Source organism: Erythranthe guttata, chromosome 14 (assembly GCF_056151865.1).
Source record: "Erythranthe guttata isolate IM_541 chromosome 14, IM_541, whole genome shotgun sequence".
Taxonomy (NCBI): domain Eukaryota; kingdom Viridiplantae; phylum Streptophyta; class Magnoliopsida; order Lamiales; family Phrymaceae; genus Erythranthe; species Erythranthe guttata.
The window spans coordinates 4,079,483-4,100,420 of record NC_142546.1 but is presented as its reverse complement, the minus strand read 5'-3'; the positions used below and the strand labels follow the sequence as shown (position 1 = coordinate 4,100,420).

Genomic DNA, 20,938 nt, shown 5'->3' with positions numbered 1-20,938 from the left:
TAAAATTCATTAACGTTCTCTTTGTATATTTTCTTAATAAAAATAATTTTTGTTTAAAATATTATTTATAAAATTCCATATTAAAAAAATAGCCCGGCTTTTATGAAAATCAATAGCATGAATTTTTCTAGACTCGGTGTGAATTTAAAAAAAAAAATCAACTCACCTATATAATCGACATTTATCATAGACATGATGATAAAACCGAATATAGAAAATTAGTTGAAATAAAATAGAAAGAAAATATAGGAACGAGCAACTCCAATGGAGTTATTAAACGATTTATCAAATCTCTTAACTACTATTTGACTCCTAAAATTTAAAAACTTTGTTCTCCAAAGGGGTTATTAAAATGAGTTTGTATTTTGATATTTCAACACTCTGAATCTAAAAATACTTCCTGCAGATTGAGTTATCAAAACAATAACCACCTAACCAACCAATGACAAATTGACATGTGGCGATTACATGTAAAATTATCAAAAAACTTCCAATTGATAATAAAATTTGATTACCATGGTTGGAGCATATGAGTTTTAAATGTATTTTAAAATAGTATCTTAAATATCAAATGAGCATTTGATAATCCAAGTTTGATATTTAGCATTGGAGTTACCAATACCGTGAATGTTGAACGTAGCATGTAGTAGAAGTTTAATTAATTTCCGATCAAGTAAAAAATGTAATATATCATATACACATAGTAGAATAATAAAACCAGAAATTCGGAATTTTAGAAAATTAAAATTGGATCGAAAATTTAAAAGAATAGACATATACATTCCAATGCAACATATTTGGTAAAGTCAAAAATCATTTTGAAAAGAAAAAAAAATCAGATCAGAATCAACGAAAATTGATTTTTATTTTTTTATCAAATATATGTATGAGGAATTAAATTTTATTTTTTCCCCTGAAAAAGATCTTGTATTATTTGAGATGATAATGAAAGGAGTTATGCAATTTTTAATAAATTGCTTAGGATGAATGTTTGATGTAGTTTGTGCAAATTGAGTGTCTAAACACGATTGGGTGTGAATTATTATCCATTTATTCAAGTACGTTTAAGATGATAGTAGCGTACGATCAAACAAAAAAAACAAAGGAATTCCCAATATAAACAACAATTAGTTATTAATTATTCAAAATTAATTAGTTAGTAGACCCACTTAGCATGTTAATGAAGTGGTTGTATCTCTATATTAAGATTTAAGGTACAATCTCACCTCGTGCAATAATCCCTAAAAAATGTAAACAATTATTGTGCATAATATTTAATATTTGGAAAAAAATCTTTTGGTAATGATTCAATTTTAAAAGAAAATGAATAAACTAAGAAGGGTAAAAATGTCATTATTGCCACCGCCAGACGGTGCATCCTATAGTTCAGTGCTTAGAAGCTTCGTCCTCATAAAATTTAATTCACTACGAAGGGTAAAAATGTCATTTCTTTTAATGACTGCCAATTTTGAAGTTCAATCTGTAGCTTATTTGGATCCAAACCATGAATCTTAATTTGAAGTTTAGTATTTTTTTTTTTTTTTTGCACATAACATCCATATTTTTTTTGCATAAAACATTGTATTTAGTGGTTTATTGCATCTAACATCCATATTTTTATCCGAATTGTCAAAAAACTCCCCGTAGTATAAATATTAACAAAATCTTCCTTATGATTCAATTTATTAGCAAACAGTCCCTAAAAATGCATCACTCAGGGGTTTTTGTGCTAAAAAAAATGTATCATCGGTGATTGTTAGCTAATATTTATAACAAAGGTGCAAAATGCAACAAAATCTGAGGACTTCAAAAATATTGCTCTCATATTTAGTTGTTTTTTGAACAGTTTTTTATTTCAGATGTCTTCTCATTTAAAGTCATTTCGAATCCTCCGTATTCAAATTCATTTCAAATCCTTGAATTCAAACGCAACCTTATTTTGTGTCTTCCTAACTAACCTCTATCGAGAGTTGACAAAGGAAAAGAAAAAAAACGAATGGAAAACTTGATAACTAGACCACATTAAGTTTTAGTAAGAAAAAAATCGGGCAAATTATGATCGCCGCAGACGTTTGCTTAAACTACGAAAAAACCCTCATATTTTTATAATTGCAGTCACCCCCTCAACTATGTATTGTTAAACGTCCACCCTTACGTCTCAAATTTACCCAAGGGTGTTCATCCGGTCGGTTGGTAAACCAACCAGAACCGAACCAAACCAAACAAAAATTTGGTACGTGCCGATTACCGAACCGGTAATTCGATTCGACATTCAGTGTTTTTTATTATCTTAAACTGCAGAAATCGAGCCCTTTGGTTATAAAGATAGTTTTTTTTTTATATATATATATTTTACTAAAATCGAAGACTAATTGTCATTAGTTTAAACAGCAAAAAAAAAATAAAAAATTAGTGTTACAATCTGTAAGATTCTGTGGCCAAAAACCCGCGGTTCGAGGTGCCAAAAGACAATTGTTTTTTCGAGTTTGTAATTGCGAGACAAGAAGTATAAATTAAATGTACACAAATACCGTACTATGATTCACTTAAAATACATCAAATATAACGTGTATTTACCTATATATATAACATATACTTACATTATATATATATATATATGGACAATGTTATTAAATATTAAATGAGCATCAAATTAAAGAAAGAGTTATCAACAGTACTTTCAGTGCATTAAAAAAAAAAAACCATAGACAAAAAAGACAGCTGGGATTTTTGGTAGTATGAAGACTAAGAAAGTGCAGAATCTAATAATATTCTGGACCCATTTCATGGAATATTGTATAAAATTGTTACGACAGATAATTTTGCTTTAAATATTATATAAATATATATATATTATAAGTGTGTCTTTTCTAAATAAAAATACATTCAAAAACACATATCACAAAGTTAAAATTATAAGGGTGGAAATCGGAGGAATGGATCGGAAATGGATTTTTCGGAAAATTTTCAATTTTGTTCGTAAGTAAAAAATGGGTTCCAATTTCCGTTTCAAAAAATTCGGAATGCAATAATTCATTCCTATTTCGGAATGACTCGAAATCAGCAGAATTTTGGAAATTTTGGAAACTATATTATATACTCTTGTTCCAAATTCAGATATCAAGGGAATTTTCACAATATGTTTCTATATTTTCTTTTCGATTTTTTTGCAGGAAGATGTAAGAAAATCCAAAAGAGAGTTCGGCAAAACGCAATAAATAAAACCACACGTAGAAACATCGTAACAAATTGAAACATAGATTTTTTAATAAAGAAAAATGCAATAGAGAAATTCTGATACCAATTAATTTTTTCTAAGTTTTTAATTTACTTGATGCTTCGGTATTAATCTTTTTCATAAAAAAATATAAAATAAGTTATATTATGAAATTATATATTATAAAATTATATTATGTACTTCGAAAAGCAATCAAAATATTTATTATTAAAATCGGATCGGAATTGGAATTAAAATTTCCGTTAATTTTATATACAACTTAGATTTCGTTTCAAAAAAATCGAAAATCAGAATGAAAAATACAGTTTCAAATTTCAGATACTTTTAGACCGGAATCGACGGATTCGAAAATTCCATTTTGATTCTCACCCCTATTAATTAACATGTCCAAATGACCTAACAAGTTTATTTAAACCCATGATATATGTGAAAATTACCAAGTGGATATACACTCAATCCCTAAAATCCATGATTAGAGAGTAAAATGTTGCATTCTCGATTATAAGTTCAAGTTATTTAAAAACTCATTATTACAAATCTTAATTTCTTGACAATAATGGAAACGCTATTTTTGTATTTTTTCTAGGCGAATATGATATTGAGATTTTTTCGCGGAACTCGAATCAACTACATGAAACAAACCAGATAGTTTAATGATAAAACAACTATGTTTCCTTATAGTCGATTTATTATTTCTCATGTCTAATATTCGATTTAGTATTTCAGTCAATTATATTGTTCTAATCGGCTATTAATAAAACAGCTATGCAACATAGTGGTGGACTTACGTCCAATTTAATCGAAAATTTTACTAAGGCGTTATCACTAATTTCCTCAAAAGGTTGGAAACATCTCAATACAATAACAAAACAACATGTTTTCACTAATTTCCCCTAAATTTTAATACATCAACTTAAATTTAACTACATCTCAAAAACAAGAAAAAAGATTCACTACAAAGGTTGAAACAATATTTTAATTGAGGAAATATTAATTAAATTATGAACTATCAACTTGCAAAAGCATCTTGAAAGTACGACCAAAACGGATGGTTTTCGAGATATATAGTTAAAACAAACTTAAGGATATTTGTAGGGATGGTAGCAGACTAGATATATTCGTGAAAAAAAATAAAATATCAGAATTATTATCGTTTAATATATTATATATGTTATATGAAAATATAATAATTCATTAAAATAAATTAATTGAAATATTAAAATTGTTAACACCAATATCCGAATATTCACAGATAGTCCATTACCATTTAAATGTATAAAAAGATTTTAAATAGTCAAATTTATTTTAGATCGAAGTACATAGCAAACTTATTGTAAATGCAAAAGTTGATATTAATTTATAAATAATTTTCAAATTTACATAATATATATTAGCGTATCTATATTATATATATTACGTATATCTACTATTATTCTTATTTATTAGGTTACCTTGTATATTAGGTTTCCTTGTATATTAGGTTACCTTGTGTAGTAGGTTAGGGTTTCCTACATGTATATATATATATATATATATATATATATGATTAATATACGTAAGAGATATCATTCTCTCTTTTCTCCAAATATATTTCTCCTATAATATAAGTTAAAATCATACCAATATCATACATATAGTTAATTACGATTACCATCTGAGATAAGGTCAAATTACGAAGAAAAAAAAAATCTTCATATTTGGATAATTACAACCATCCTTTAATTATGAATGTTCTCTCACAAGTTCACCTTGCGATGTCAAATTTAGTGGAATCTTCTACATTATGTGGAATATTCTCCAGTTCATATCCGTTTTTGTCTCATTTGCTCCACATTTTGAGACAAGATGATCATAAGATATGTCTCTCGGCTTGTAAATATCAAATTGTGGTGCCTCAAAAACTGCATTTTTGCACAAAACAAGTACAAACTAAAGAACATTCCTCAAAATTTAGAAGATTATACTGTATATGACACCATTAGGGTGGACGTGTAGGAAGATTCATAATTAAGACGGATAATTATAATTACTCAAACATGAGAATTTTTTTCCGTAATTTGACTTTAACTCAGAGGGTGACCGAAATTTACGTTAACATACAATATGCTATTTAATTAACCAAAACAAATTTGAATCCCTACTAGGTAATAATTATGTAGCACGTACTCTACGAAAAGGATATCAATCATTGCACACCGTGAGTCCATGTTTTTCGTTTCTATATATATAAACCTCTCATCAACAATTTAGATACTAATATACATAGAGAGAGAAAGATAGAAGAGAGAGAGAGAGATATTGTAATTATAACCCAATATTATCGTATAATCATCATATATATCGAGAGGAATTTAATTGATGGGGAACAGCCTAAGGTGTTGTTTGGCATGTGTTCTTCCATGCGGAGCGCTAGACTTGATCCGGATAGTTCATTTAAACGGGCACGTGGAGGAGTTATCGGGTCGGGTCAACGCAGGCGATGTACTGAAGAACAACCCGAATCACATCCTAACCAAGCCATGCTCCTCACAAGGCGTGGCCCGCCGGATCCTGATACTCTCGCCCGAATCCGATCTCAAACGGGGCTCCATTTACTTCTTGATACCTTCCTCTTCTTTGCCCGCTCACCATCACGATCAGAAGAGTAAGATCAACAAGTACGAACCTTCGAAGCAGCAGAGTACTACTGCTGCCCCGGCGGTGGAGAAGAATCCGCGGTCGTTCCGCCGCCGGAAAGTCTCGGCGGAAGTTCAGCGGACTCATCTCGAGAGCATTTCTGAGGATTTGTGACAATTTCTTTTTTTACCGCGAATATTTTTTTCACAAAGTATTCACGCATTTTTTTACATGGGGTGATTGCTTTTTTTTTTTTTTTTTAATTAATTTGTGGATAATTCATTTTCATTTTTTTTCTTTTTCTTTTCACTTCTTTGTTTTCATTTAAGATTTCCACCTTGTTGATGATTGGAGACCATGAATTAAATTTTTAGTCCATTTACTTTCTCTAAAACGGTAAAATGTGGTACTTAGGTAAGATTAAATTACTAAAGAATCCCTCTTGTTTGAGTAACTATATTCACCATTCAACTATGAATCTTTTTACACGTATATTTTTATAGTGTTAAATACAATAGAATCTTTTAAATTCCGTGTAATATTCTCTAGTTTATAATTATTTTGTGAACAAAAATACAATTTTGCATGCTTTATAATCTAATATTTTCAAGTCGAGAGACACATTTTTAATATATTTTTCTTATAATTGAACCTTACCGCACGCAGACGTAACCATAATTTACCATTTTTTTTCCATAACTTCGATCGATTCTCTTATATCTTTGATTATTTGTTTTTATTCTAAGTCATCCAACTTAATTTTGACTTTGGATCGGGATGGGTGCACCTAATCTATAATTTGAATAAAGTAATTAATTTTTTTCCTTATTCCTCGGGTAATGGTTTAGCTGGCAGTCATCTTCAATCAATATTCATAATTCATAATTCACAATGTTGCAAGGGGTTAAACAATTGTAAATTGTTATATAAACAAGTTAAGAGCATTAAAATTAGAAATGGACTTAGATAAATGCAGAAAGCCTTTTACTAAACGTATGATATTTTATTTAATAAAAATTAAAGTCTAGCACCAACTTCCATTTTTTTTTCTTTCAAATCTTTATTTTTGTCAGAGTATCGCATCATCAAAACACGAATTCATCAAATTTTGTGTATAACTCAGACTAGTATCTACTGCAAACGCTCGTTTTTCTAAATCTGTGAAGCTTTCTTAAATCGAATTGTTCCACTATTTGTTATGTTTATAATACACAAAAACCACCCAAATACTCAATTTCAATTTCAAAACTCAATTTCAATTTCAAAACACATCTATGAATAAATATTAAGCTTAGATGATTTTTTTTCCTAGTTTAATTTTAATAGTTAAAAAATATTATTTAAATTTAGAGATTCAAAAACAGTAAACGAGGACAAACTAATTGTTGCCCAAGCTTGGTTGAACTAAATTCTTAAAAGAGCCGAATATATTATAAGTTATATATAATTATTATTATAAAATTAATTAATTAAATAAATAAAAGGCAAAAATCTGGAAAACGATAAATATAAAATAAAAAATATTATGGAGCCACATGGATATAATTTGTGCTCAACCTACACAAAGACCAAAAAGCTAAGTTCCACCACGTTATGGATTAATTAAATCTGGATCACACGGTTTCCTCTTTTTGGACTGTTGCTACTGGCATTACCTCATACTTACCATTTCTCTCTTCTTTTTCTATATATATCTAATATCTATATATGGTTGAATAATTTTCATATTATTTTCAATTTTCAAAGTTAGTTTTATAAACTCAAGTAGATTATACCTATTCTAATATATATCTTGTAAATACGTAAATACGACGATCCCTAAGGTAATGTTAAATTACGGAAAAAAAAAATTTATGCTTGAATAATTACAATCATTTTCTTAACTATGAATTATTTTAGTGTCCACCATGTAGTGTCAAATTTAGTAAACTTTTTTAGATTATGTGGAATATTCTCTAGTTTGTACCCGTTTTACCTCATTCGAGCTTTATATTTTGAAATAAGATATGTCTCTTGGTTTGTAAATATCAGATTGTTCTGCATCATAAATTGCATTTTTGCACAAAACGAGTACAAACTAGAGAATATTCGACGATATCTAGAAGATTATGTTGAATTTGACACCATCAGGATGGACGTGTAAGAAGATTCATAGTCGAGGACGTGGTTTTAATAATTCAAATAATAAAGATTTTTTTCGTAATTTGATCTTGCATCAGGAAGTGGCCGTAATTTACCCAATACATATACGGTAGTCTATCATGTAAATTGCAATTTGATGGTTGCAAATAGATAAATAAAGATAATTGGGCCAAAAAATTTCCAGTATAAATCTAAATTTGTACAATTTGTTTATAAAAAAAAAAAAATCTAGCATATGCACCAAAAATTAAAACAATATATACACCTTTAACCCTCATGAAGAAAAAGAAAAAAAAAAAATAACTACAAACAATAATCACATGGCTAAACTACCGGATTGATGCCCCCTGGGTGCAGGCCATACTCTATTATCATTCAAGGGCATCTCCATTCCTACAAAAGAATCTTGCCTTAAATTTTGAGGGTTATCGAAATAATCCTCATTCGGCAAAGCTTGTTGCACAACCAACACCGAAGCTTTGTACTCCAACGACACAATCATGTCCCCGACAAACCCCAACTCCGGGAACTCGTTCCAATCTTGAAACCCGGCCAACAACGGAGAATCATCCTCGTGTCGTCTCCCCACTAAAATCAGGTCAAAACAGCTCTCCATACTTCTGATAACCCCGACGACCCCCACGCTATCCTGCACCGCCTCCTCCTGATAGAAGCATTGTTTGTTCGTCATCTGAGAATCTTTGTACTCGTTCACCACGTCCAAGTCGGCATCCACCCCGCCCGAATAGGAGGTGCTCATGTTAGCCCCGCCGCCACTTTCGTCCACGAATCGGACGAGCGTGAGTCTTATGGTGGGTCGTTTAGCCATTCGCCTCGCGTAAGCCAACGCCTCCCTATCGTCGGGCCCGCCCAAGAATATCACCCCCACACGGTACACATCGTGGTGGAGCAAGCTGGCGGCGCTGCAGTTCATTGCCCCACGGTCGATCAAGACCCCCACCGAACAAGGGCATTCTTGGATTATGTTTTGGTTGACGACCCTTATAGCATTGGACTCCTCTTCGGATACGTGGATCAAATGGTGTATGTGGAAGAGCGTGATTACCATAGAAACGCTCCTCTCCGCCGCTAACGTGCACACGTCCTCGTGCATGGAGGCGTAGGGGGATATGGCGGTGAAGGGGTACACGGAAGCGTGGCCTCGGTTTTCGTGCTCGAAGAATCTGAGGGCGTTGATTATGTGGTCGGACTCGCTCGGGACGGACGGGTCCCGCATTCCCGGGTGGTGGGCCATGAGAAGCGGTGCGGTTCGGCCCGCTATCTCCACGAGGTGGACTACGTAGAAGGAAATGGGGGCTAGTGGATTTGGATACGAGGCTTCGAAGAGGTTAATTATGCATGGGGTGTGCTCTTGATAGTGGAGGCATGCGAGTATTCGGATCTCGGAATTCGGATTCGCGTTTTGGAGTGTCATCCACTCACCAGCCGCCACCACATATCTCTTTGTTGGCCTGTACGAGAATTTAACTATTGGAGCCAGTATTCCGGTGAATAGAAAAATTGACAGAACCATTACGGTGAATGATTCTGTATCAATTAGCTGCAGCAAAAATAGGATAAATATGTCAATTAGCTTGCATATAAATTGAACGATAATGTGTTACAAAAGTACTTGAAATGATGCTTATCAATGGACACTTCGCCCCGCCCCCTATAAAATTTTCAAATTCGCACTTTGCTCCCTAAAAATTCAAAAACGAGACGACCCCTTATAAAATATTGTTCAGGTTGAAATTTGCCCCAAAACCCAAGTTCCAGTAGACAACGGCCAACAAAATAACATTTTAGAGGGGCAACGTGCAATACAAATAACATTTGAAAGGGGCACCGTGCAACAATAATAACATTTTAAAGGGGTAATTGCAATAAAAAAACACTTTACTGCGGTGAATAACCCATCGCAATTCGGCTATCGGGGCAACGTGTAACATTTTGAAAGGGAGCACTCACTTTTTTTTTTTTCAATTTATAGGGGGAAAGTGCGAAAATTTGAAATTTACAGGGGTTGAAATTCAATTTGCCCTATATTTAATTACCTCTATAGATTTTGCTCGTTCCAAGATTAGTACATCCATGATGCCTTGGTTGCTTAAAATAAGGCCGAGGTAGAGTGCGTCGCTCACCGGCAGTTTCCAGTACAGGGCGGGCAACATGACCCCGGCTAATTTCCACAGCGTTGCGAAAAATGCCAGGATTTCGATTATGACAAAGTTCCTCATCGATATTAACGAGAAATCAATCCTTGCAGCACTAACAACGAAAAAGATTGGCAAGATGATAGAGGAGACAAAAAACTCGAGCTTAGTGACTAATGCCGAGCCTAAAGGAGGTCCGTCGGGTATTACCATGCCTAGAATTACCGGCCCGAATATAAAATGCTGACCGAAATACTCCCCGTAAATTGCGGAAGCCATTACAAAGATGAAGATGATGCATATATGGCTCTCTTTGACCGATTTCGTGTTGGCCGTATGCCTAATCATCCGTAGCGTTATAGGGCGGAAGATGCACAGTGCGAAAAACACCATCACGACTATAAAGAAAATCATCGCTAGAAAAGTGTGCTGCTTCGCGTGCACGCTTTGCTTCCCGGTGAAGACAATGAGTGCCCAAAACGAACTGCAAATGCCGCTAATCGTGGACGAAGATATGGCTAGCCTTCCCAGATGTGACTTTATAAGGTTCAGATCAGCTAACAGGCAAACTATGACGTGTGACGAGCTTATGGCTTGAAAAGATGCAATCCAAATTATCGACCTGTGGAGTCTCGGTTCCATGGGGATGGAATGTGTCATGAGATTGCCGAGCAACGAGTTGAGTAACAAAGGCATTGAGAATGTGCAGATGCCTATAGCAACTACCTTCTTCCCCGATTTTTGAATGACGCTCAGATCGGTTTTCACGCCGATGATGAATAGAAACAGCATCACGCCAAAATACGCAAATGTATCGACTATATAAAAGCTTGATACTGGGAAAATCTTGTCTCTGAAGACCGAGTTGATTCCGAGGACCGATGGTCCCAATATTACCCCTGCCTGGTCATCACAAAAGGCAACACAATTAGACAGCGACGTAAACTACGTTTCAAGGGCTTTAAATAAATAAAACCGATCGATCACAATAAGTTCAACTACGCATCTGATGAAAGCGACTAATTTGTATACTTTTTTCGTTTCGGGCCACATTTAACCTCATTTATCATAAAGCATATCTCTAACTAGTAACTAGAGTATCCATTCCCTAGAGCAGTAGCAAATCAAATCAAAATCTCAGCTACTTAAACCATTGCTCATCAGACACAATTATTTTGTTCATTGAGGAATTTCAACAAACACCTTGCGCCCGTCCATCGTCATATAGTTTCGTAAACCCCAAACTCGTTCCGGTACAAAACCCAATTAAGAGTTACATTATCAAGCGGAAGAATCGGGCACACACACACACACACACACACACACACACAGATAAATTGAGAAAAAAAAATGGGGCTTACGAGGATCTGGGAAACGAAGACACTCTGGCCAAGGGGGGTAAGCAAGCGGTGCAAGGAGGCGGTGACGATAGCACAAAAAGAAAGCTGGGCGAGGAGAAGAGAAGTGTTGGAGGAGAAGGGGCTCTCGTTGAAAAAGATACCTCTGGACCAATGGAGTTGCTGCTCAAAGCATACAGTTCCTTCCGGGATAGAAGAAACATTCATCCTAGCCTAGCATACAGGGGCGGCCGATATTTTTATTTTTATTTTAATTATTACACACACTGGATCATCAAATCGATTTACATGAGAGAGAAAGAAGAGAGAGAGAGAGAGAGAGAGAGAGAGAGAGAGAGAGAGAGAGAGAGAGGAAAGAGAGAGAGAAGATTGAGAGTTGGCAGTGCGTGCATGAGAAAGGGAAGGAAATGCATTGGACAAGAGCAACAAGAGGGATAACCGCTTTTTTAACGGTTCCTTCATTTGTGTATTTATTCTTTTGGTTTTGTAAATATATGTGCAAATTTTAATTAATGCTTAATTCATTTTTTGCCTTTTATTTTCAAATAATCATCTTCAAATGGATTTTGGTTAATAAAATGGCAATTAGCCAATTAGACCCTTACAATTTCAATTAGGAGCCAATATAAGGCAAAGAGGGGCCATGACCCCTAATATTTCTCAAATTTTTATTAATTTATATAAAAATATAAAAAAAAATTGGGTACAAAAATTAGCATTAGGCTCCTCCCTATAAATTATTTAACTCGTTTTCAAAAAAAAATAGAAATTATTTAACTCATTCAGTTGCCTCGGACTTAAAATAAAATTCTGGTTCCGCCACTCACCTCAGACTTAAAATAAAATTCTGGTTCCGCCACTGAGTACCTGTATCTCAAAATTCATAAATGACATGTCAACCAGGTTTTGTCAACTAATAAGTAGGTCGACTAATTTGTTCATCTGTATTTTTATTTTTATTTTTTTAATAATGAGAACTATGGTATGTAACAAATTTAGATAATCCAATTTCTTTAAATTACATTACACAAGCCACAATATATAGAAGTTAGAACATCCAATTTGCAAACATGGATTATATTTAAAAAATTTGCTCTCCCTGTAGTAATTCTTGAATCTGTCTATTGATTAATCCACACTACAATATACAAGAGAAAACATTACATTTTACAAACAATATATCCTTTTCTTTCTTTTTTTTTTTCAAATGTTCGATTTTTTATTTTATTTTTCAAAAAACCTACAACTTGATTCTTCGCAAATGTGTCGACTCCTCGGGGTCTTTCAACCCCCATAATCTAGTCTGCTGCTGCACCACCAAAACCGAAGCCTCCCCTTTTAATTCCGACGCGGCAAGAATTTCCCCAATCGCCCCCAAATCACCGCGCTCGTTCCACTTTCCGAGCTGAAGCATAATAGTCGAGTCACCATGCCTTCTCCCCACCAAAACAAGATTACAAGAATTCACCACCGATTTCGCCACCACAATCACATCCATCCCGCAACCCACAACTTTCTCCCTATACTCTATTTTCTCCACACTACCGTACTTCGTTTTACTCTTGAAGTTTCTCAAAATATCCGAATCGAGCATCTTGCTCCTCTCCGTGCCCGCCACAATCTCCGCCGTCGGCCCCGAATTCACAAACCTTACCACGGTCAACCCCACGCTACTCCGGTCCGACATTCGTTGACCGTACGCTAGCGCCTCCCTATCGTCCGCCCCTCCGAAAAATAGCACCACCACTCGGAAAGTCGAGCGCTCGTTCATCTTATGCATAGATTTGAAGCTTCGATGGTCGATAAGAATCCCAACGGAGCAAGGAGCTTTCTCGAGCACACTCTTGTTTAGATGCCTATGCGCATGGGAAGACTCGGTCGTCTCGCCCGAACTCCATTGCTTGTGAAACGGAAGAATTATAAGGATGGTCCTCTTCTCTAGAGCCAACGAGCACACGTCGTTGTGCATTGTCATGTAAGGAGCGATGCCTTTGTAGCAATGCACGTCGAGGAATCCGGGATTTTGCTCTTCAAATTTTTTGAAGGCATTGAAAATACGCTCCGATTGAGTGGGGTTGCGAGGGGGCTTGTCCTTTTGTCGGTGCGGTACGAGGAGAGAGGAGGCCCGGCCCATGAGCTTGACGAGATGGAGGACCACCAAATCCATGGGGGAATCTTTTGTGATGTTCGATGCTTGGAGGAGGCTTATGATGGAGTGCACGTTTTCTTGGTGGTGTATGCATGCGAGTATGCGGAGCTCGTCATTGCCTCTGCAGTGGAGAATGGTTCGTCTCTTGTACGCGATGTACCTCTTCGAAGGGTCATAAAGGAACTTTACTATTGGGGAAATTACTCCAGTTGTAGCGACCAGGGAAACTATCATAATGGTGTAGATTTCGTCGTTCACGATCTGCAAAAGCGAATATGGAGAAGAAAGAAAAACATTAATACTGCAATACTCAACACAAATAAAACACATACATACTCCCTCTGTTTCAAAATAAGTGTCACTTTTTACCCTAACATTAATGAAGTGATAAAAGAGGAAACGAAAAAGTCATGAAGGGGTAATACTCCATCTGTTCCATAATAACTGTCGGTTACGGTTTTTACACGCATATTAAAAAGTTATTAAATATGGTTGAATTTTATTAAAAAAAAAAAAAAACACACATAAAAAGACTAAAATATCCTTTACTTAATGAGGTGATAAAAGATAATTATTGTTTAGTAGAGTTGAACTAATAAGGGTATAACAGGAAAACATGCATTTAATGCTTCATTAGAACTCTAAAGTGATGCGTGATATGGAACAAAAACAATTCTCTAAAGCGACAAAACAATTCTCTAAAGCGACAGATAATATGGAATATGGAACAGAGGGAGTAATTTTTTTAACTAATGTGCATCAACCTTGAACGACACTTATTTTGAAACGGATTGAGTAATAGACTTCAATATCCACGACTTACTTTCTTGTTCTTGATATCATTTAAGATGGCAAGTTCGACAATTCCTTTCGTATTCATAATCAACCCCAGAGAAAGAGCATCCCGAAACGGCATCCGACAAATAATAAGAGGCAACATCGAACCGATAAGCTTCCCCACAAACGCAACAAAAAAGACCAACTCCAAAACTCCAATATTTGTCCAATTCTGTATGCAAAAAACATCCACCTTCAATCCAGAAACAGCGAAAAAAATCGGCAAGAGCAACAAAGAGACAAAGCAATCGAGCGTCTCAGACAAGGCCGCACCCAAGGGGGGCCCGTCCGGTACAATCAAGCCCAGGACCAATGAAGCTGTAGTGGCGTGAATTCCAATAACTTCACCCGCAAATCCACTCACCATCAATACCACAAGGGCTATAAAAATATACCTCTCCTTCACAGGTCTCGTTTCTGGTGTGTGCCTTATCACCCATAAAGCTGCCGGACGAATCACAAATATAACAACCGTGAAAAACAGAACAGATGTCACGAGCGACCCCACGATCACTATCACCGAACTCGTCCTCGCCAGGTCAGCAAATGAAAGCACGCACATGATTGACCAGAGGCACACGTCGGAGATAACCGAAGAAGAAGAGGCTAAACGGCCGATCTCGGAATTGAGAATCTTGAGCTCGTCAAGAAAGCATGTAATAACCGGAAAAGCCGTCATCGACAGCATAGGCACTACGTGGGGGAGTGCTCTTGCAATATCGTGGTCTAGAGCGAGAAATTTGTCGAGGAGAAAAGCGACTAAACTCGCGAGCACGAGCGGTATGAAGAAACCTAGAATGCCCACGGCCAATGCCTTTTTACCGGATCTCAGAACAACGGACAGGTCCATTTTCACACCGATTAGGAAAACAAAGAGCATGAAACCGAAAACGGATACGGTATCGAGCACTAGCCTCGACTTTGTCGGAAACACTTTTGCCGAGAACGACGCATCTCGGCCCAGCATTGACGGCCCTAATAATATACCAGCCTGATCAATATGCACATTTTCAAGAATTATCAAATCTACCAAATTTTTGCCCCTAAGAGAATATACCACCCTGATCAACAATATGCACATTATCAAAAATCATCAAATTTTACCACATATTTATTTCATAAATTAAACATAGACTGCAATAAATTTAATTAATCAGGAAACAAATAAAATTCATATATACAAGTATCTCAAAAACAAACACCCAATTGAAGCAATTACAAGATGTGATAATGTAAATAGAGCCCCAAAAAAGGGGGATTTTTTGGTTAAATTAAAACAAAAGTTAATCAGCATAAAAAAAATTAGGGTTCTTACGAGAATCTGGGAGACGATGAGGGGCTGTCCGAGGGGGCGGAGAAGTAAGTGAAAGAAACGAGTGAGGATAGAAATAAGGGAAAATTGCAAGAGAAAAGAAGGGAGTGAATAGCCGAGAGGATTTTCTCCGAAGGGTAAACCTCTGGTGTTGATTCGATTGAGGTAATAGCAAACGACGGAGGGATCGGAATCCCCATTATCACTCTGGTTCATAACCCTAGAATCTTACAATTATCCCCAATTGATTTTGATGAATTGACGGAGGGAGAATGCTATTGTGTTTCCTTGTTCAGATTTCGGAGAAAAACAGATTGGCGGAGGAGAAGAGAAATTGTAGAGAGAGAGAGAGAGAGCATGCATGCTGATATGCTGTGGCAGGAAATTACACCATCAACTTTTGTGTTTAAATATGTTTTTATTTATTATTATTATTATTTATTTATTTTTTCTTTCTTTTTGGTTTAGTATTCAATGTGATAATGTTGGATAATGTAAAATTAATTTGACCTCCTTTTATCCCATCTATTATCTATATTTAGTGCATGATTTTTTTTTTTTAATCACTTTATTTGATTTTAGTCTTCATTTTACTCTACTCCTCTATCGGGGATGTAAACGAATCAAGCCGACTCGAATGCATACAAGTTTTCTTGACATTTTATCAGAGTTTTGTAATGTTATGTTTTGAGTTTGGTTTGATAAGCATTCCGGTCAAGTCGAATACTATTCAAGTTCTAGTACCATATACTTTTTTTTTTAAACTTATTTTATCACTTTTTGCAATCCAAGGTTCATAACTTATTAAACAAAAAAAATGTGATTAAACTCCATTCATTATGTTGATAAATCAAACTCAAACAAACTTATAACATGCGATGGCAAATTGAGTCGTTTGATTTGATTTTTAGCGTTATTTACTACTTTCCAATACTTCCAACGTCTTTCGAGCCAGATCCATTTTGAAAATTAAAATGATTTTTACGGGACTAGTTTTATGAAAACCGTTCATTTAAACACTTCCAACTTGGCGGGAAAAATCACCCATGTTTGGGCATGGAAAAGGCATTTTTGTTAATTGTGTATAAATAAAACTAGTACATTTTTAACATTAACAAATATAAAAATTGTTAACGAATTACTAAATAATTATTAACCAATTATTATTAATTTTTCATTAATTACTAAATAATTATTTATTAACTACTAAAGAATTATTAATCAAAAATATATTTATTAAATATTAACTAATTAATTAACTATCAATAATTAAATAGTTATTACTTGCTCATTAAAATTACTTAATTCGATAATTAAATAAATAACGCCCATGTTGGGCGTGTAAGCCAGAAGTTTACGCGACCAACATAGTCATCGGTTATATTTTTCGACGTCTGTTTCATGCAGAAATAGGCTATTTCACGCCCGTTTTGGGCATGAATAGGCAAAAAATTGATTTTTCATACCCTAGAGAGAGACAACTTCAGAAAATTGAAACGATATTCATAAAATTAAAATGGATTTTATCAACTCCCTTTTGAAAATGACACGTTTTTTTATAGATTTAACAAGAGAAAAGGGCAAAAACAGAAGCCAAAAATACAATCATTAATCATTTTGTATATAGTTTCCCCCCCTAGGAAATTCTACATACCTCCAAGGCTCCAAACAGCTGAATTCCACATGTAAATTAGGAAAACTCATTAATCATACATCTAATAAGCAGTTCAATTTTCTCTCGTCAGTTCAACGATAGTTAAATAATCACAGCAACACGAAAATACAGATCATAAAAAACACGAGCTACTACAGTTTCGACACACTCCACTATCGGAACAAATAAATCTGCCGCCTCGTCCATGTAAATTGGGTACAGTGTTACCACCACCACTGAATCCCGAACTAATACACAATTATCATGTTTCCCAAAAAAAAAATATAAAAAAGCAGAATATTTATTTCTTGGCATAAGTGATAGCCATGGGATTCTGTGCAGTGATTTTGAAGCCTTGAAGGTCCTGCATGGCGACTGAAGACTGGGAATCATCGTCGAATTCGACAAACGCAATACCCGGCTTTGCTTCAACCATACGAACCTCTCTAAAACCGGGGTACTGTTTGAAAAGCAATTCAAGCATCATACTGTTTGTTTCGTACGGCAGATTTTGTATGAAGAGTATGTTGTTCGGCTCGGTAACTGCTTCTTGAACCCCTGCCTTTCCTTGCCTAGACCCAGCCTGCGATATATACATCATTTATAAGGCATATTAGTTACTTATCGAAGCTATTTCGAACTCGAGATGAATTCGGCAGGTAAGTATAGCAAGGCTTACAGATGGGCCTCCGTTAGTGTCGGCTCTGGGACCATTAGCGTTCGTAGTTTGATGATCTTCTTCAACGTTTTTCTTTTTCTCAACTGGATCAACCACAGAAGGAAATAAGTCTATGCAGAAAAATTGAATCTAATTCCACAAAAAAAAAAAAAGGGATGAAGTACAGCAGAAGGAACGTATAATACTATGATTTAGGTGCATAACGACATCTCACAATCATAATCATGCCTCGCGGAAATTTCTATTTTCCCAAAATTGAGATTATACGATAACCCAAAAGTCATAAACAGATGGATCAATCCGTATAAAGGAAGTCCTACTCATGTCTAGTTTCTAAAGGATAACATAAGTCACTATAGACTCGTGCAAATTTGAATTCCTTTAATTAGACGTGCTTTAAGGCCATGTGAACTGCATCATGCCACTAATCTTCGGAAGTCATAATAATAAGCTCATAGCCTCGTACATAAACAATAAAGGCGTGGCATAATTTTTTTTTATAGAGAAGTGAAGGGAAGAAATTTGACCGAGCGTGACATAATATTCACCTTTTTCTTCTAGCTTCTTTTTCTTGTCATAAGTACCCTCAGCTTTAGCAACACAATCTGATTTTCCTTTAGCATATTGTATCCTCTGCATTGCAAAAAGAATATACAATCAGATCCATTTATTAGTTGAAATTTACAAGTTCATATATCAAACATCCATTACTACAAAAGAAACGGCACATACAGTGCATATGAAATACAAAATGTGATACAAGACTAATCATAAAGAGAAGGGGAAAAAATACACCAACTTATAAATTAAGAAACAAACTCCATCTATATAAATTAATGGTATCCCGATTATTTTTCACATAAAAAAACTCAGTATGCATAGTTTAATTTTTCCACAACATAATAACGAAGCACAATAGGAAGTGGTGGATGATACCTCCATAGTAACAAAGATTATAATTAACAACCAGAATCTAAAGTTGGTCTCAAACTGACGCACATCCAAGGTAAAAAGAGAGAAACAAAGAGAAGAAATGCACTTGTTTCACACCTAAATATCATGTAGAACAGATTAAACCAAACACGTACTCAGTACTCACCATAGGTTTGTCATAAAACGGGAAGTTCTGCATCTGTCGTACAGCATTGCTTGCAGCTGTCACTTCACTGAATACAACCCATGCCTGTCCTCGAAGCTTGGCAGTTTTCAATGCAACAATGTCCACAATCCTCCCATACTGCGAGAACAATGCATAAAGAGATCTCTTCAACTCTGTCCAAAGTATTAAAGACACGAATTCGTCGCCATTAGCATCAGAATTCATAAATCTTGGAGATATTAATCACATATCACTAACACTGGAGCAATGACAACATTATTAATCGAAGTCTTTCATCTATATATTTGAAAGACAATTATCAATTTCCGGTTGTTTGAGAGCACTACTTGCAAGTTTGGCTTACAAGAGCCGTCTGGAATTGGTATGGCAACAGTTGTTACACTACCAATTACAAACAATGAATGCAACAAATTTCAAATGGGAGTGAAATATATAGTGGGGTGAAAAGAGAGGCAACTTGAGAATGAAAACCTCCAATTATGTTGAAGTAAGAGAAAGAAGGTACTCGTCAAAACAACTAAAGGGATAGTGAATATGCAAGAGATTTCAGATTATATATTGCTGAGATTTGTGACCGCTCTACCAGATTTGGTGTGTACCGTGGCGGCCAACGGAGAGAAGAAGAAAAGTGAGAGGATAACAGGATTAAATCCGATTTAAAAAAGGGCCTTAGAGAAGATATTATCACATATAACAACGGGGCCTATTTACAATCTAATATCACTATCGTGAAACTATCATCTATGAGATTGGTGAGGGTTTAATTAAGTCATGTTCCACCTAAAAATGACATCTAATTATGCTGTATGTCTGATTAAAAAATAAATTAAATTCGCACTTCAGAACCAACATCAACAAAATAAGATTAAATCCAAATCAGCGATAGGAACAAAGTGAAACACAGCCTAGGAAATAAGCTGATTTCATGAGTGACTCAAAAGTACAATTTGTCTCCATGAATCTTAATCTGTGGCTGCAGTTCTTAAATATTGCTTTCATGGCAAAGCAAGCAAAACATATGAAAATAATGAATTCCATCAGCTAAAAGATTGATCACAAGGATTACATCACCCGCATTAGATCGAAGTACAATTTACTTTATTTGTTTATTAAGGAAGAAGTACAGTTAACTTAAGGGGCCAATTTCACGACACAGCTGAAGATGTCCAGGGTCCGAAAAACTCAACGAACTTCAATGGCGGAATCATAAACTTAGTTCTAACAAAAGAAAACCCTATTGCAGAAAACCCAGAATTATGTGAATGTGGTTCCCTGAAATCATAACAAACATGGCACATTCTTCTGTAGCACAACATAAACTACTATAACCTAATACTCCTACACCTACAACATCGAAATGCGTGCGCTGGCGTGCAGCCGAATACTGCCCAGTAAGAAGTACAAATCAGAAGAAATAATCTCATAAATTCTCGATATTTATAACGTCAAGTACGAACCCTAATTGTTAGCTGGAAAACCAAAATAATACCTTCTTTTTTGACTTTCTCGTTCAGATTCTTGATGTATATTGTCTGGTTAGGAGGAATATCAGTAGTAATCATCTTCGCCGCCGTTGGCCACCACGAATTCACCTCACCGCCGCTGTGTCTGTGTGTGTGTTACTGTGTGTGAATTGCCCTAATTAAAGAAACTGAAGAAAAACGAATTAAGCAATTG

At 35.2% G+C, this 20,938-nt stretch overlaps 4 protein-coding genes across 5 annotated transcripts; 1 reads left to right on the top strand and 3 right to left on the bottom strand.

Moving 5' to 3' along the window:
* Window positions 1-5,594: 5,594 nt before the first annotated feature.
* LOC105960315 (uncharacterized) lies at window positions 5,595-6,248 on the top strand. The gene has a single exon (XM_012984483.2). The coding sequence runs from the start codon at window positions 5,597-5,599 to the stop codon at window positions 6,026-6,028; it is 432 nt and encodes a 143-aa protein (XP_012839937.1). The 5' UTR covers window positions 5,595-5,596; the 3' UTR covers window positions 6,029-6,248.
* A 1,912-nt stretch (window positions 6,249-8,160) lies between these two features.
* Window positions 8,161-11,974, bottom strand: LOC105959587 (cation/H(+) antiporter 15). The gene is made up of 3 exons (XM_012983733.2): window positions 11,514-11,974; window positions 10,054-11,055; window positions 8,161-9,557 (listed from the first exon to the last, which is right to left on the bottom strand). The coding sequence occupies exons 1-3, from the start codon at window positions 11,715-11,717 to the stop codon at window positions 8,313-8,315; spliced, it is 2,451 nt and encodes an 816-aa protein (XP_012839187.2). The 5' UTR covers window positions 11,718-11,974; the 3' UTR covers window positions 8,161-8,312.
* Window positions 11,975-12,559: 585 nt separating this feature from the next.
* On the bottom strand, window positions 12,560-16,216 carry LOC105959576 (cation/H(+) antiporter 15). 2 transcript variants are annotated; one of them, XM_012983722.2, is made up of 3 exons: window positions 15,812-16,216; window positions 14,483-15,487; window positions 12,560-13,920 (listed from the first exon to the last, which is right to left on the bottom strand). In XM_012983722.2, exons 1-3 carry the CDS (start codon window positions 16,022-16,024, stop codon window positions 12,751-12,753), a joined length of 2,388 nt encoding a protein of 795 aa, XP_012839176.2. In that variant the 5' UTR covers window positions 16,025-16,216; the 3' UTR covers window positions 12,560-12,750. The 2 variants fall into 2 exon arrangements, with proteins under 2 accessions (XP_012839176.2, XP_088670101.1); XM_088813975.1 differs by having other exon boundaries at window positions 14,483-15,471; window positions 15,812-16,189.
* A 1,282-nt stretch (window positions 16,217-17,498) lies between these two features.
* On the bottom strand, window positions 17,499-20,938 carry U2B'' (U2 small nuclear ribonucleoprotein B). The gene is made up of 5 exons (XM_012983710.2): window positions 20,751-20,938; window positions 19,241-19,413; window positions 18,690-18,774; window positions 18,142-18,224; window positions 17,499-18,045 (listed from the first exon to the last, which is right to left on the bottom strand). The coding sequence occupies exons 1-5, from the start codon at window positions 20,821-20,823 to the stop codon at window positions 17,764-17,766; spliced, it is 696 nt and encodes a 231-aa protein (XP_012839164.1). The 5' UTR covers window positions 20,824-20,938; the 3' UTR covers window positions 17,499-17,763.

Excerpts from the sequence above, each read along its gene's own strand:
- LOC105960315 (XM_012984483.2), top strand. The coding sequence starts at position 5,597 with ATGGGGAACAGCCTAAGGTGTTGTTTGGCATGTGTTCTTCCATGCGGA.
- LOC105959587 (XM_012983733.2), bottom strand. The coding sequence starts at position 11,717 with ATGAATGTTTCTTCTATCCCGGAAGGAACTGTATGCTTTGAGCAGCAA. Across the intron at positions 11,056-11,513 it reads TCTTCGTTTCCCAGATCCTC|GCAGGGGTAATATTGGGACC; the intron begins GTAAGCCCCATT and ends TGTGATGACCAG. Across the intron at positions 9,558-10,053 it reads AACGAGCAAAATCTATAGAG|CTAATTGATACAGAATCATT; the intron begins GTAATTAAATAT and ends TTTTTGCTGCAG.
- LOC105959576 (XM_012983722.2), bottom strand. The coding sequence starts at position 16,024 with ATGAACCAGAGTGATAATGGGGATTCCGATCCCTCCGTCGTTTGCTAT. Across the intron at positions 15,488-15,811 it reads TCATCGTCTCCCAGATTCTC|GCTGGTATATTATTAGGGCC; the intron begins GTAAGAACCCTA and ends CATATTGATCAG. Across the intron at positions 13,921-14,482 it reads ATGATATCAAGAACAAGAAA|ATCGTGAACGACGAAATCTA; the intron begins GTAAGTCGTGGA and ends TCGCTTTTGCAG.
- U2B'' (XM_012983710.2), bottom strand. The coding sequence starts at position 20,823 with ATGATTACTACTGATATTCCTCCTAACCAGACAATATACATCAAGAAT. Across the intron at positions 18,775-19,240 it reads CGTTTTATGACAAACCTATG|AGGATACAATATGCTAAAGG; the intron begins GTGAGTACTGAG and ends TTTGCAATGCAG. Across the intron at positions 18,225-18,689 it reads AAAGAAGCTAGAAGAAAAAG|TTGAGAAAAAGAAAAACGTT; the intron begins GTGAATATTATG and ends TGGTTGATCCAG.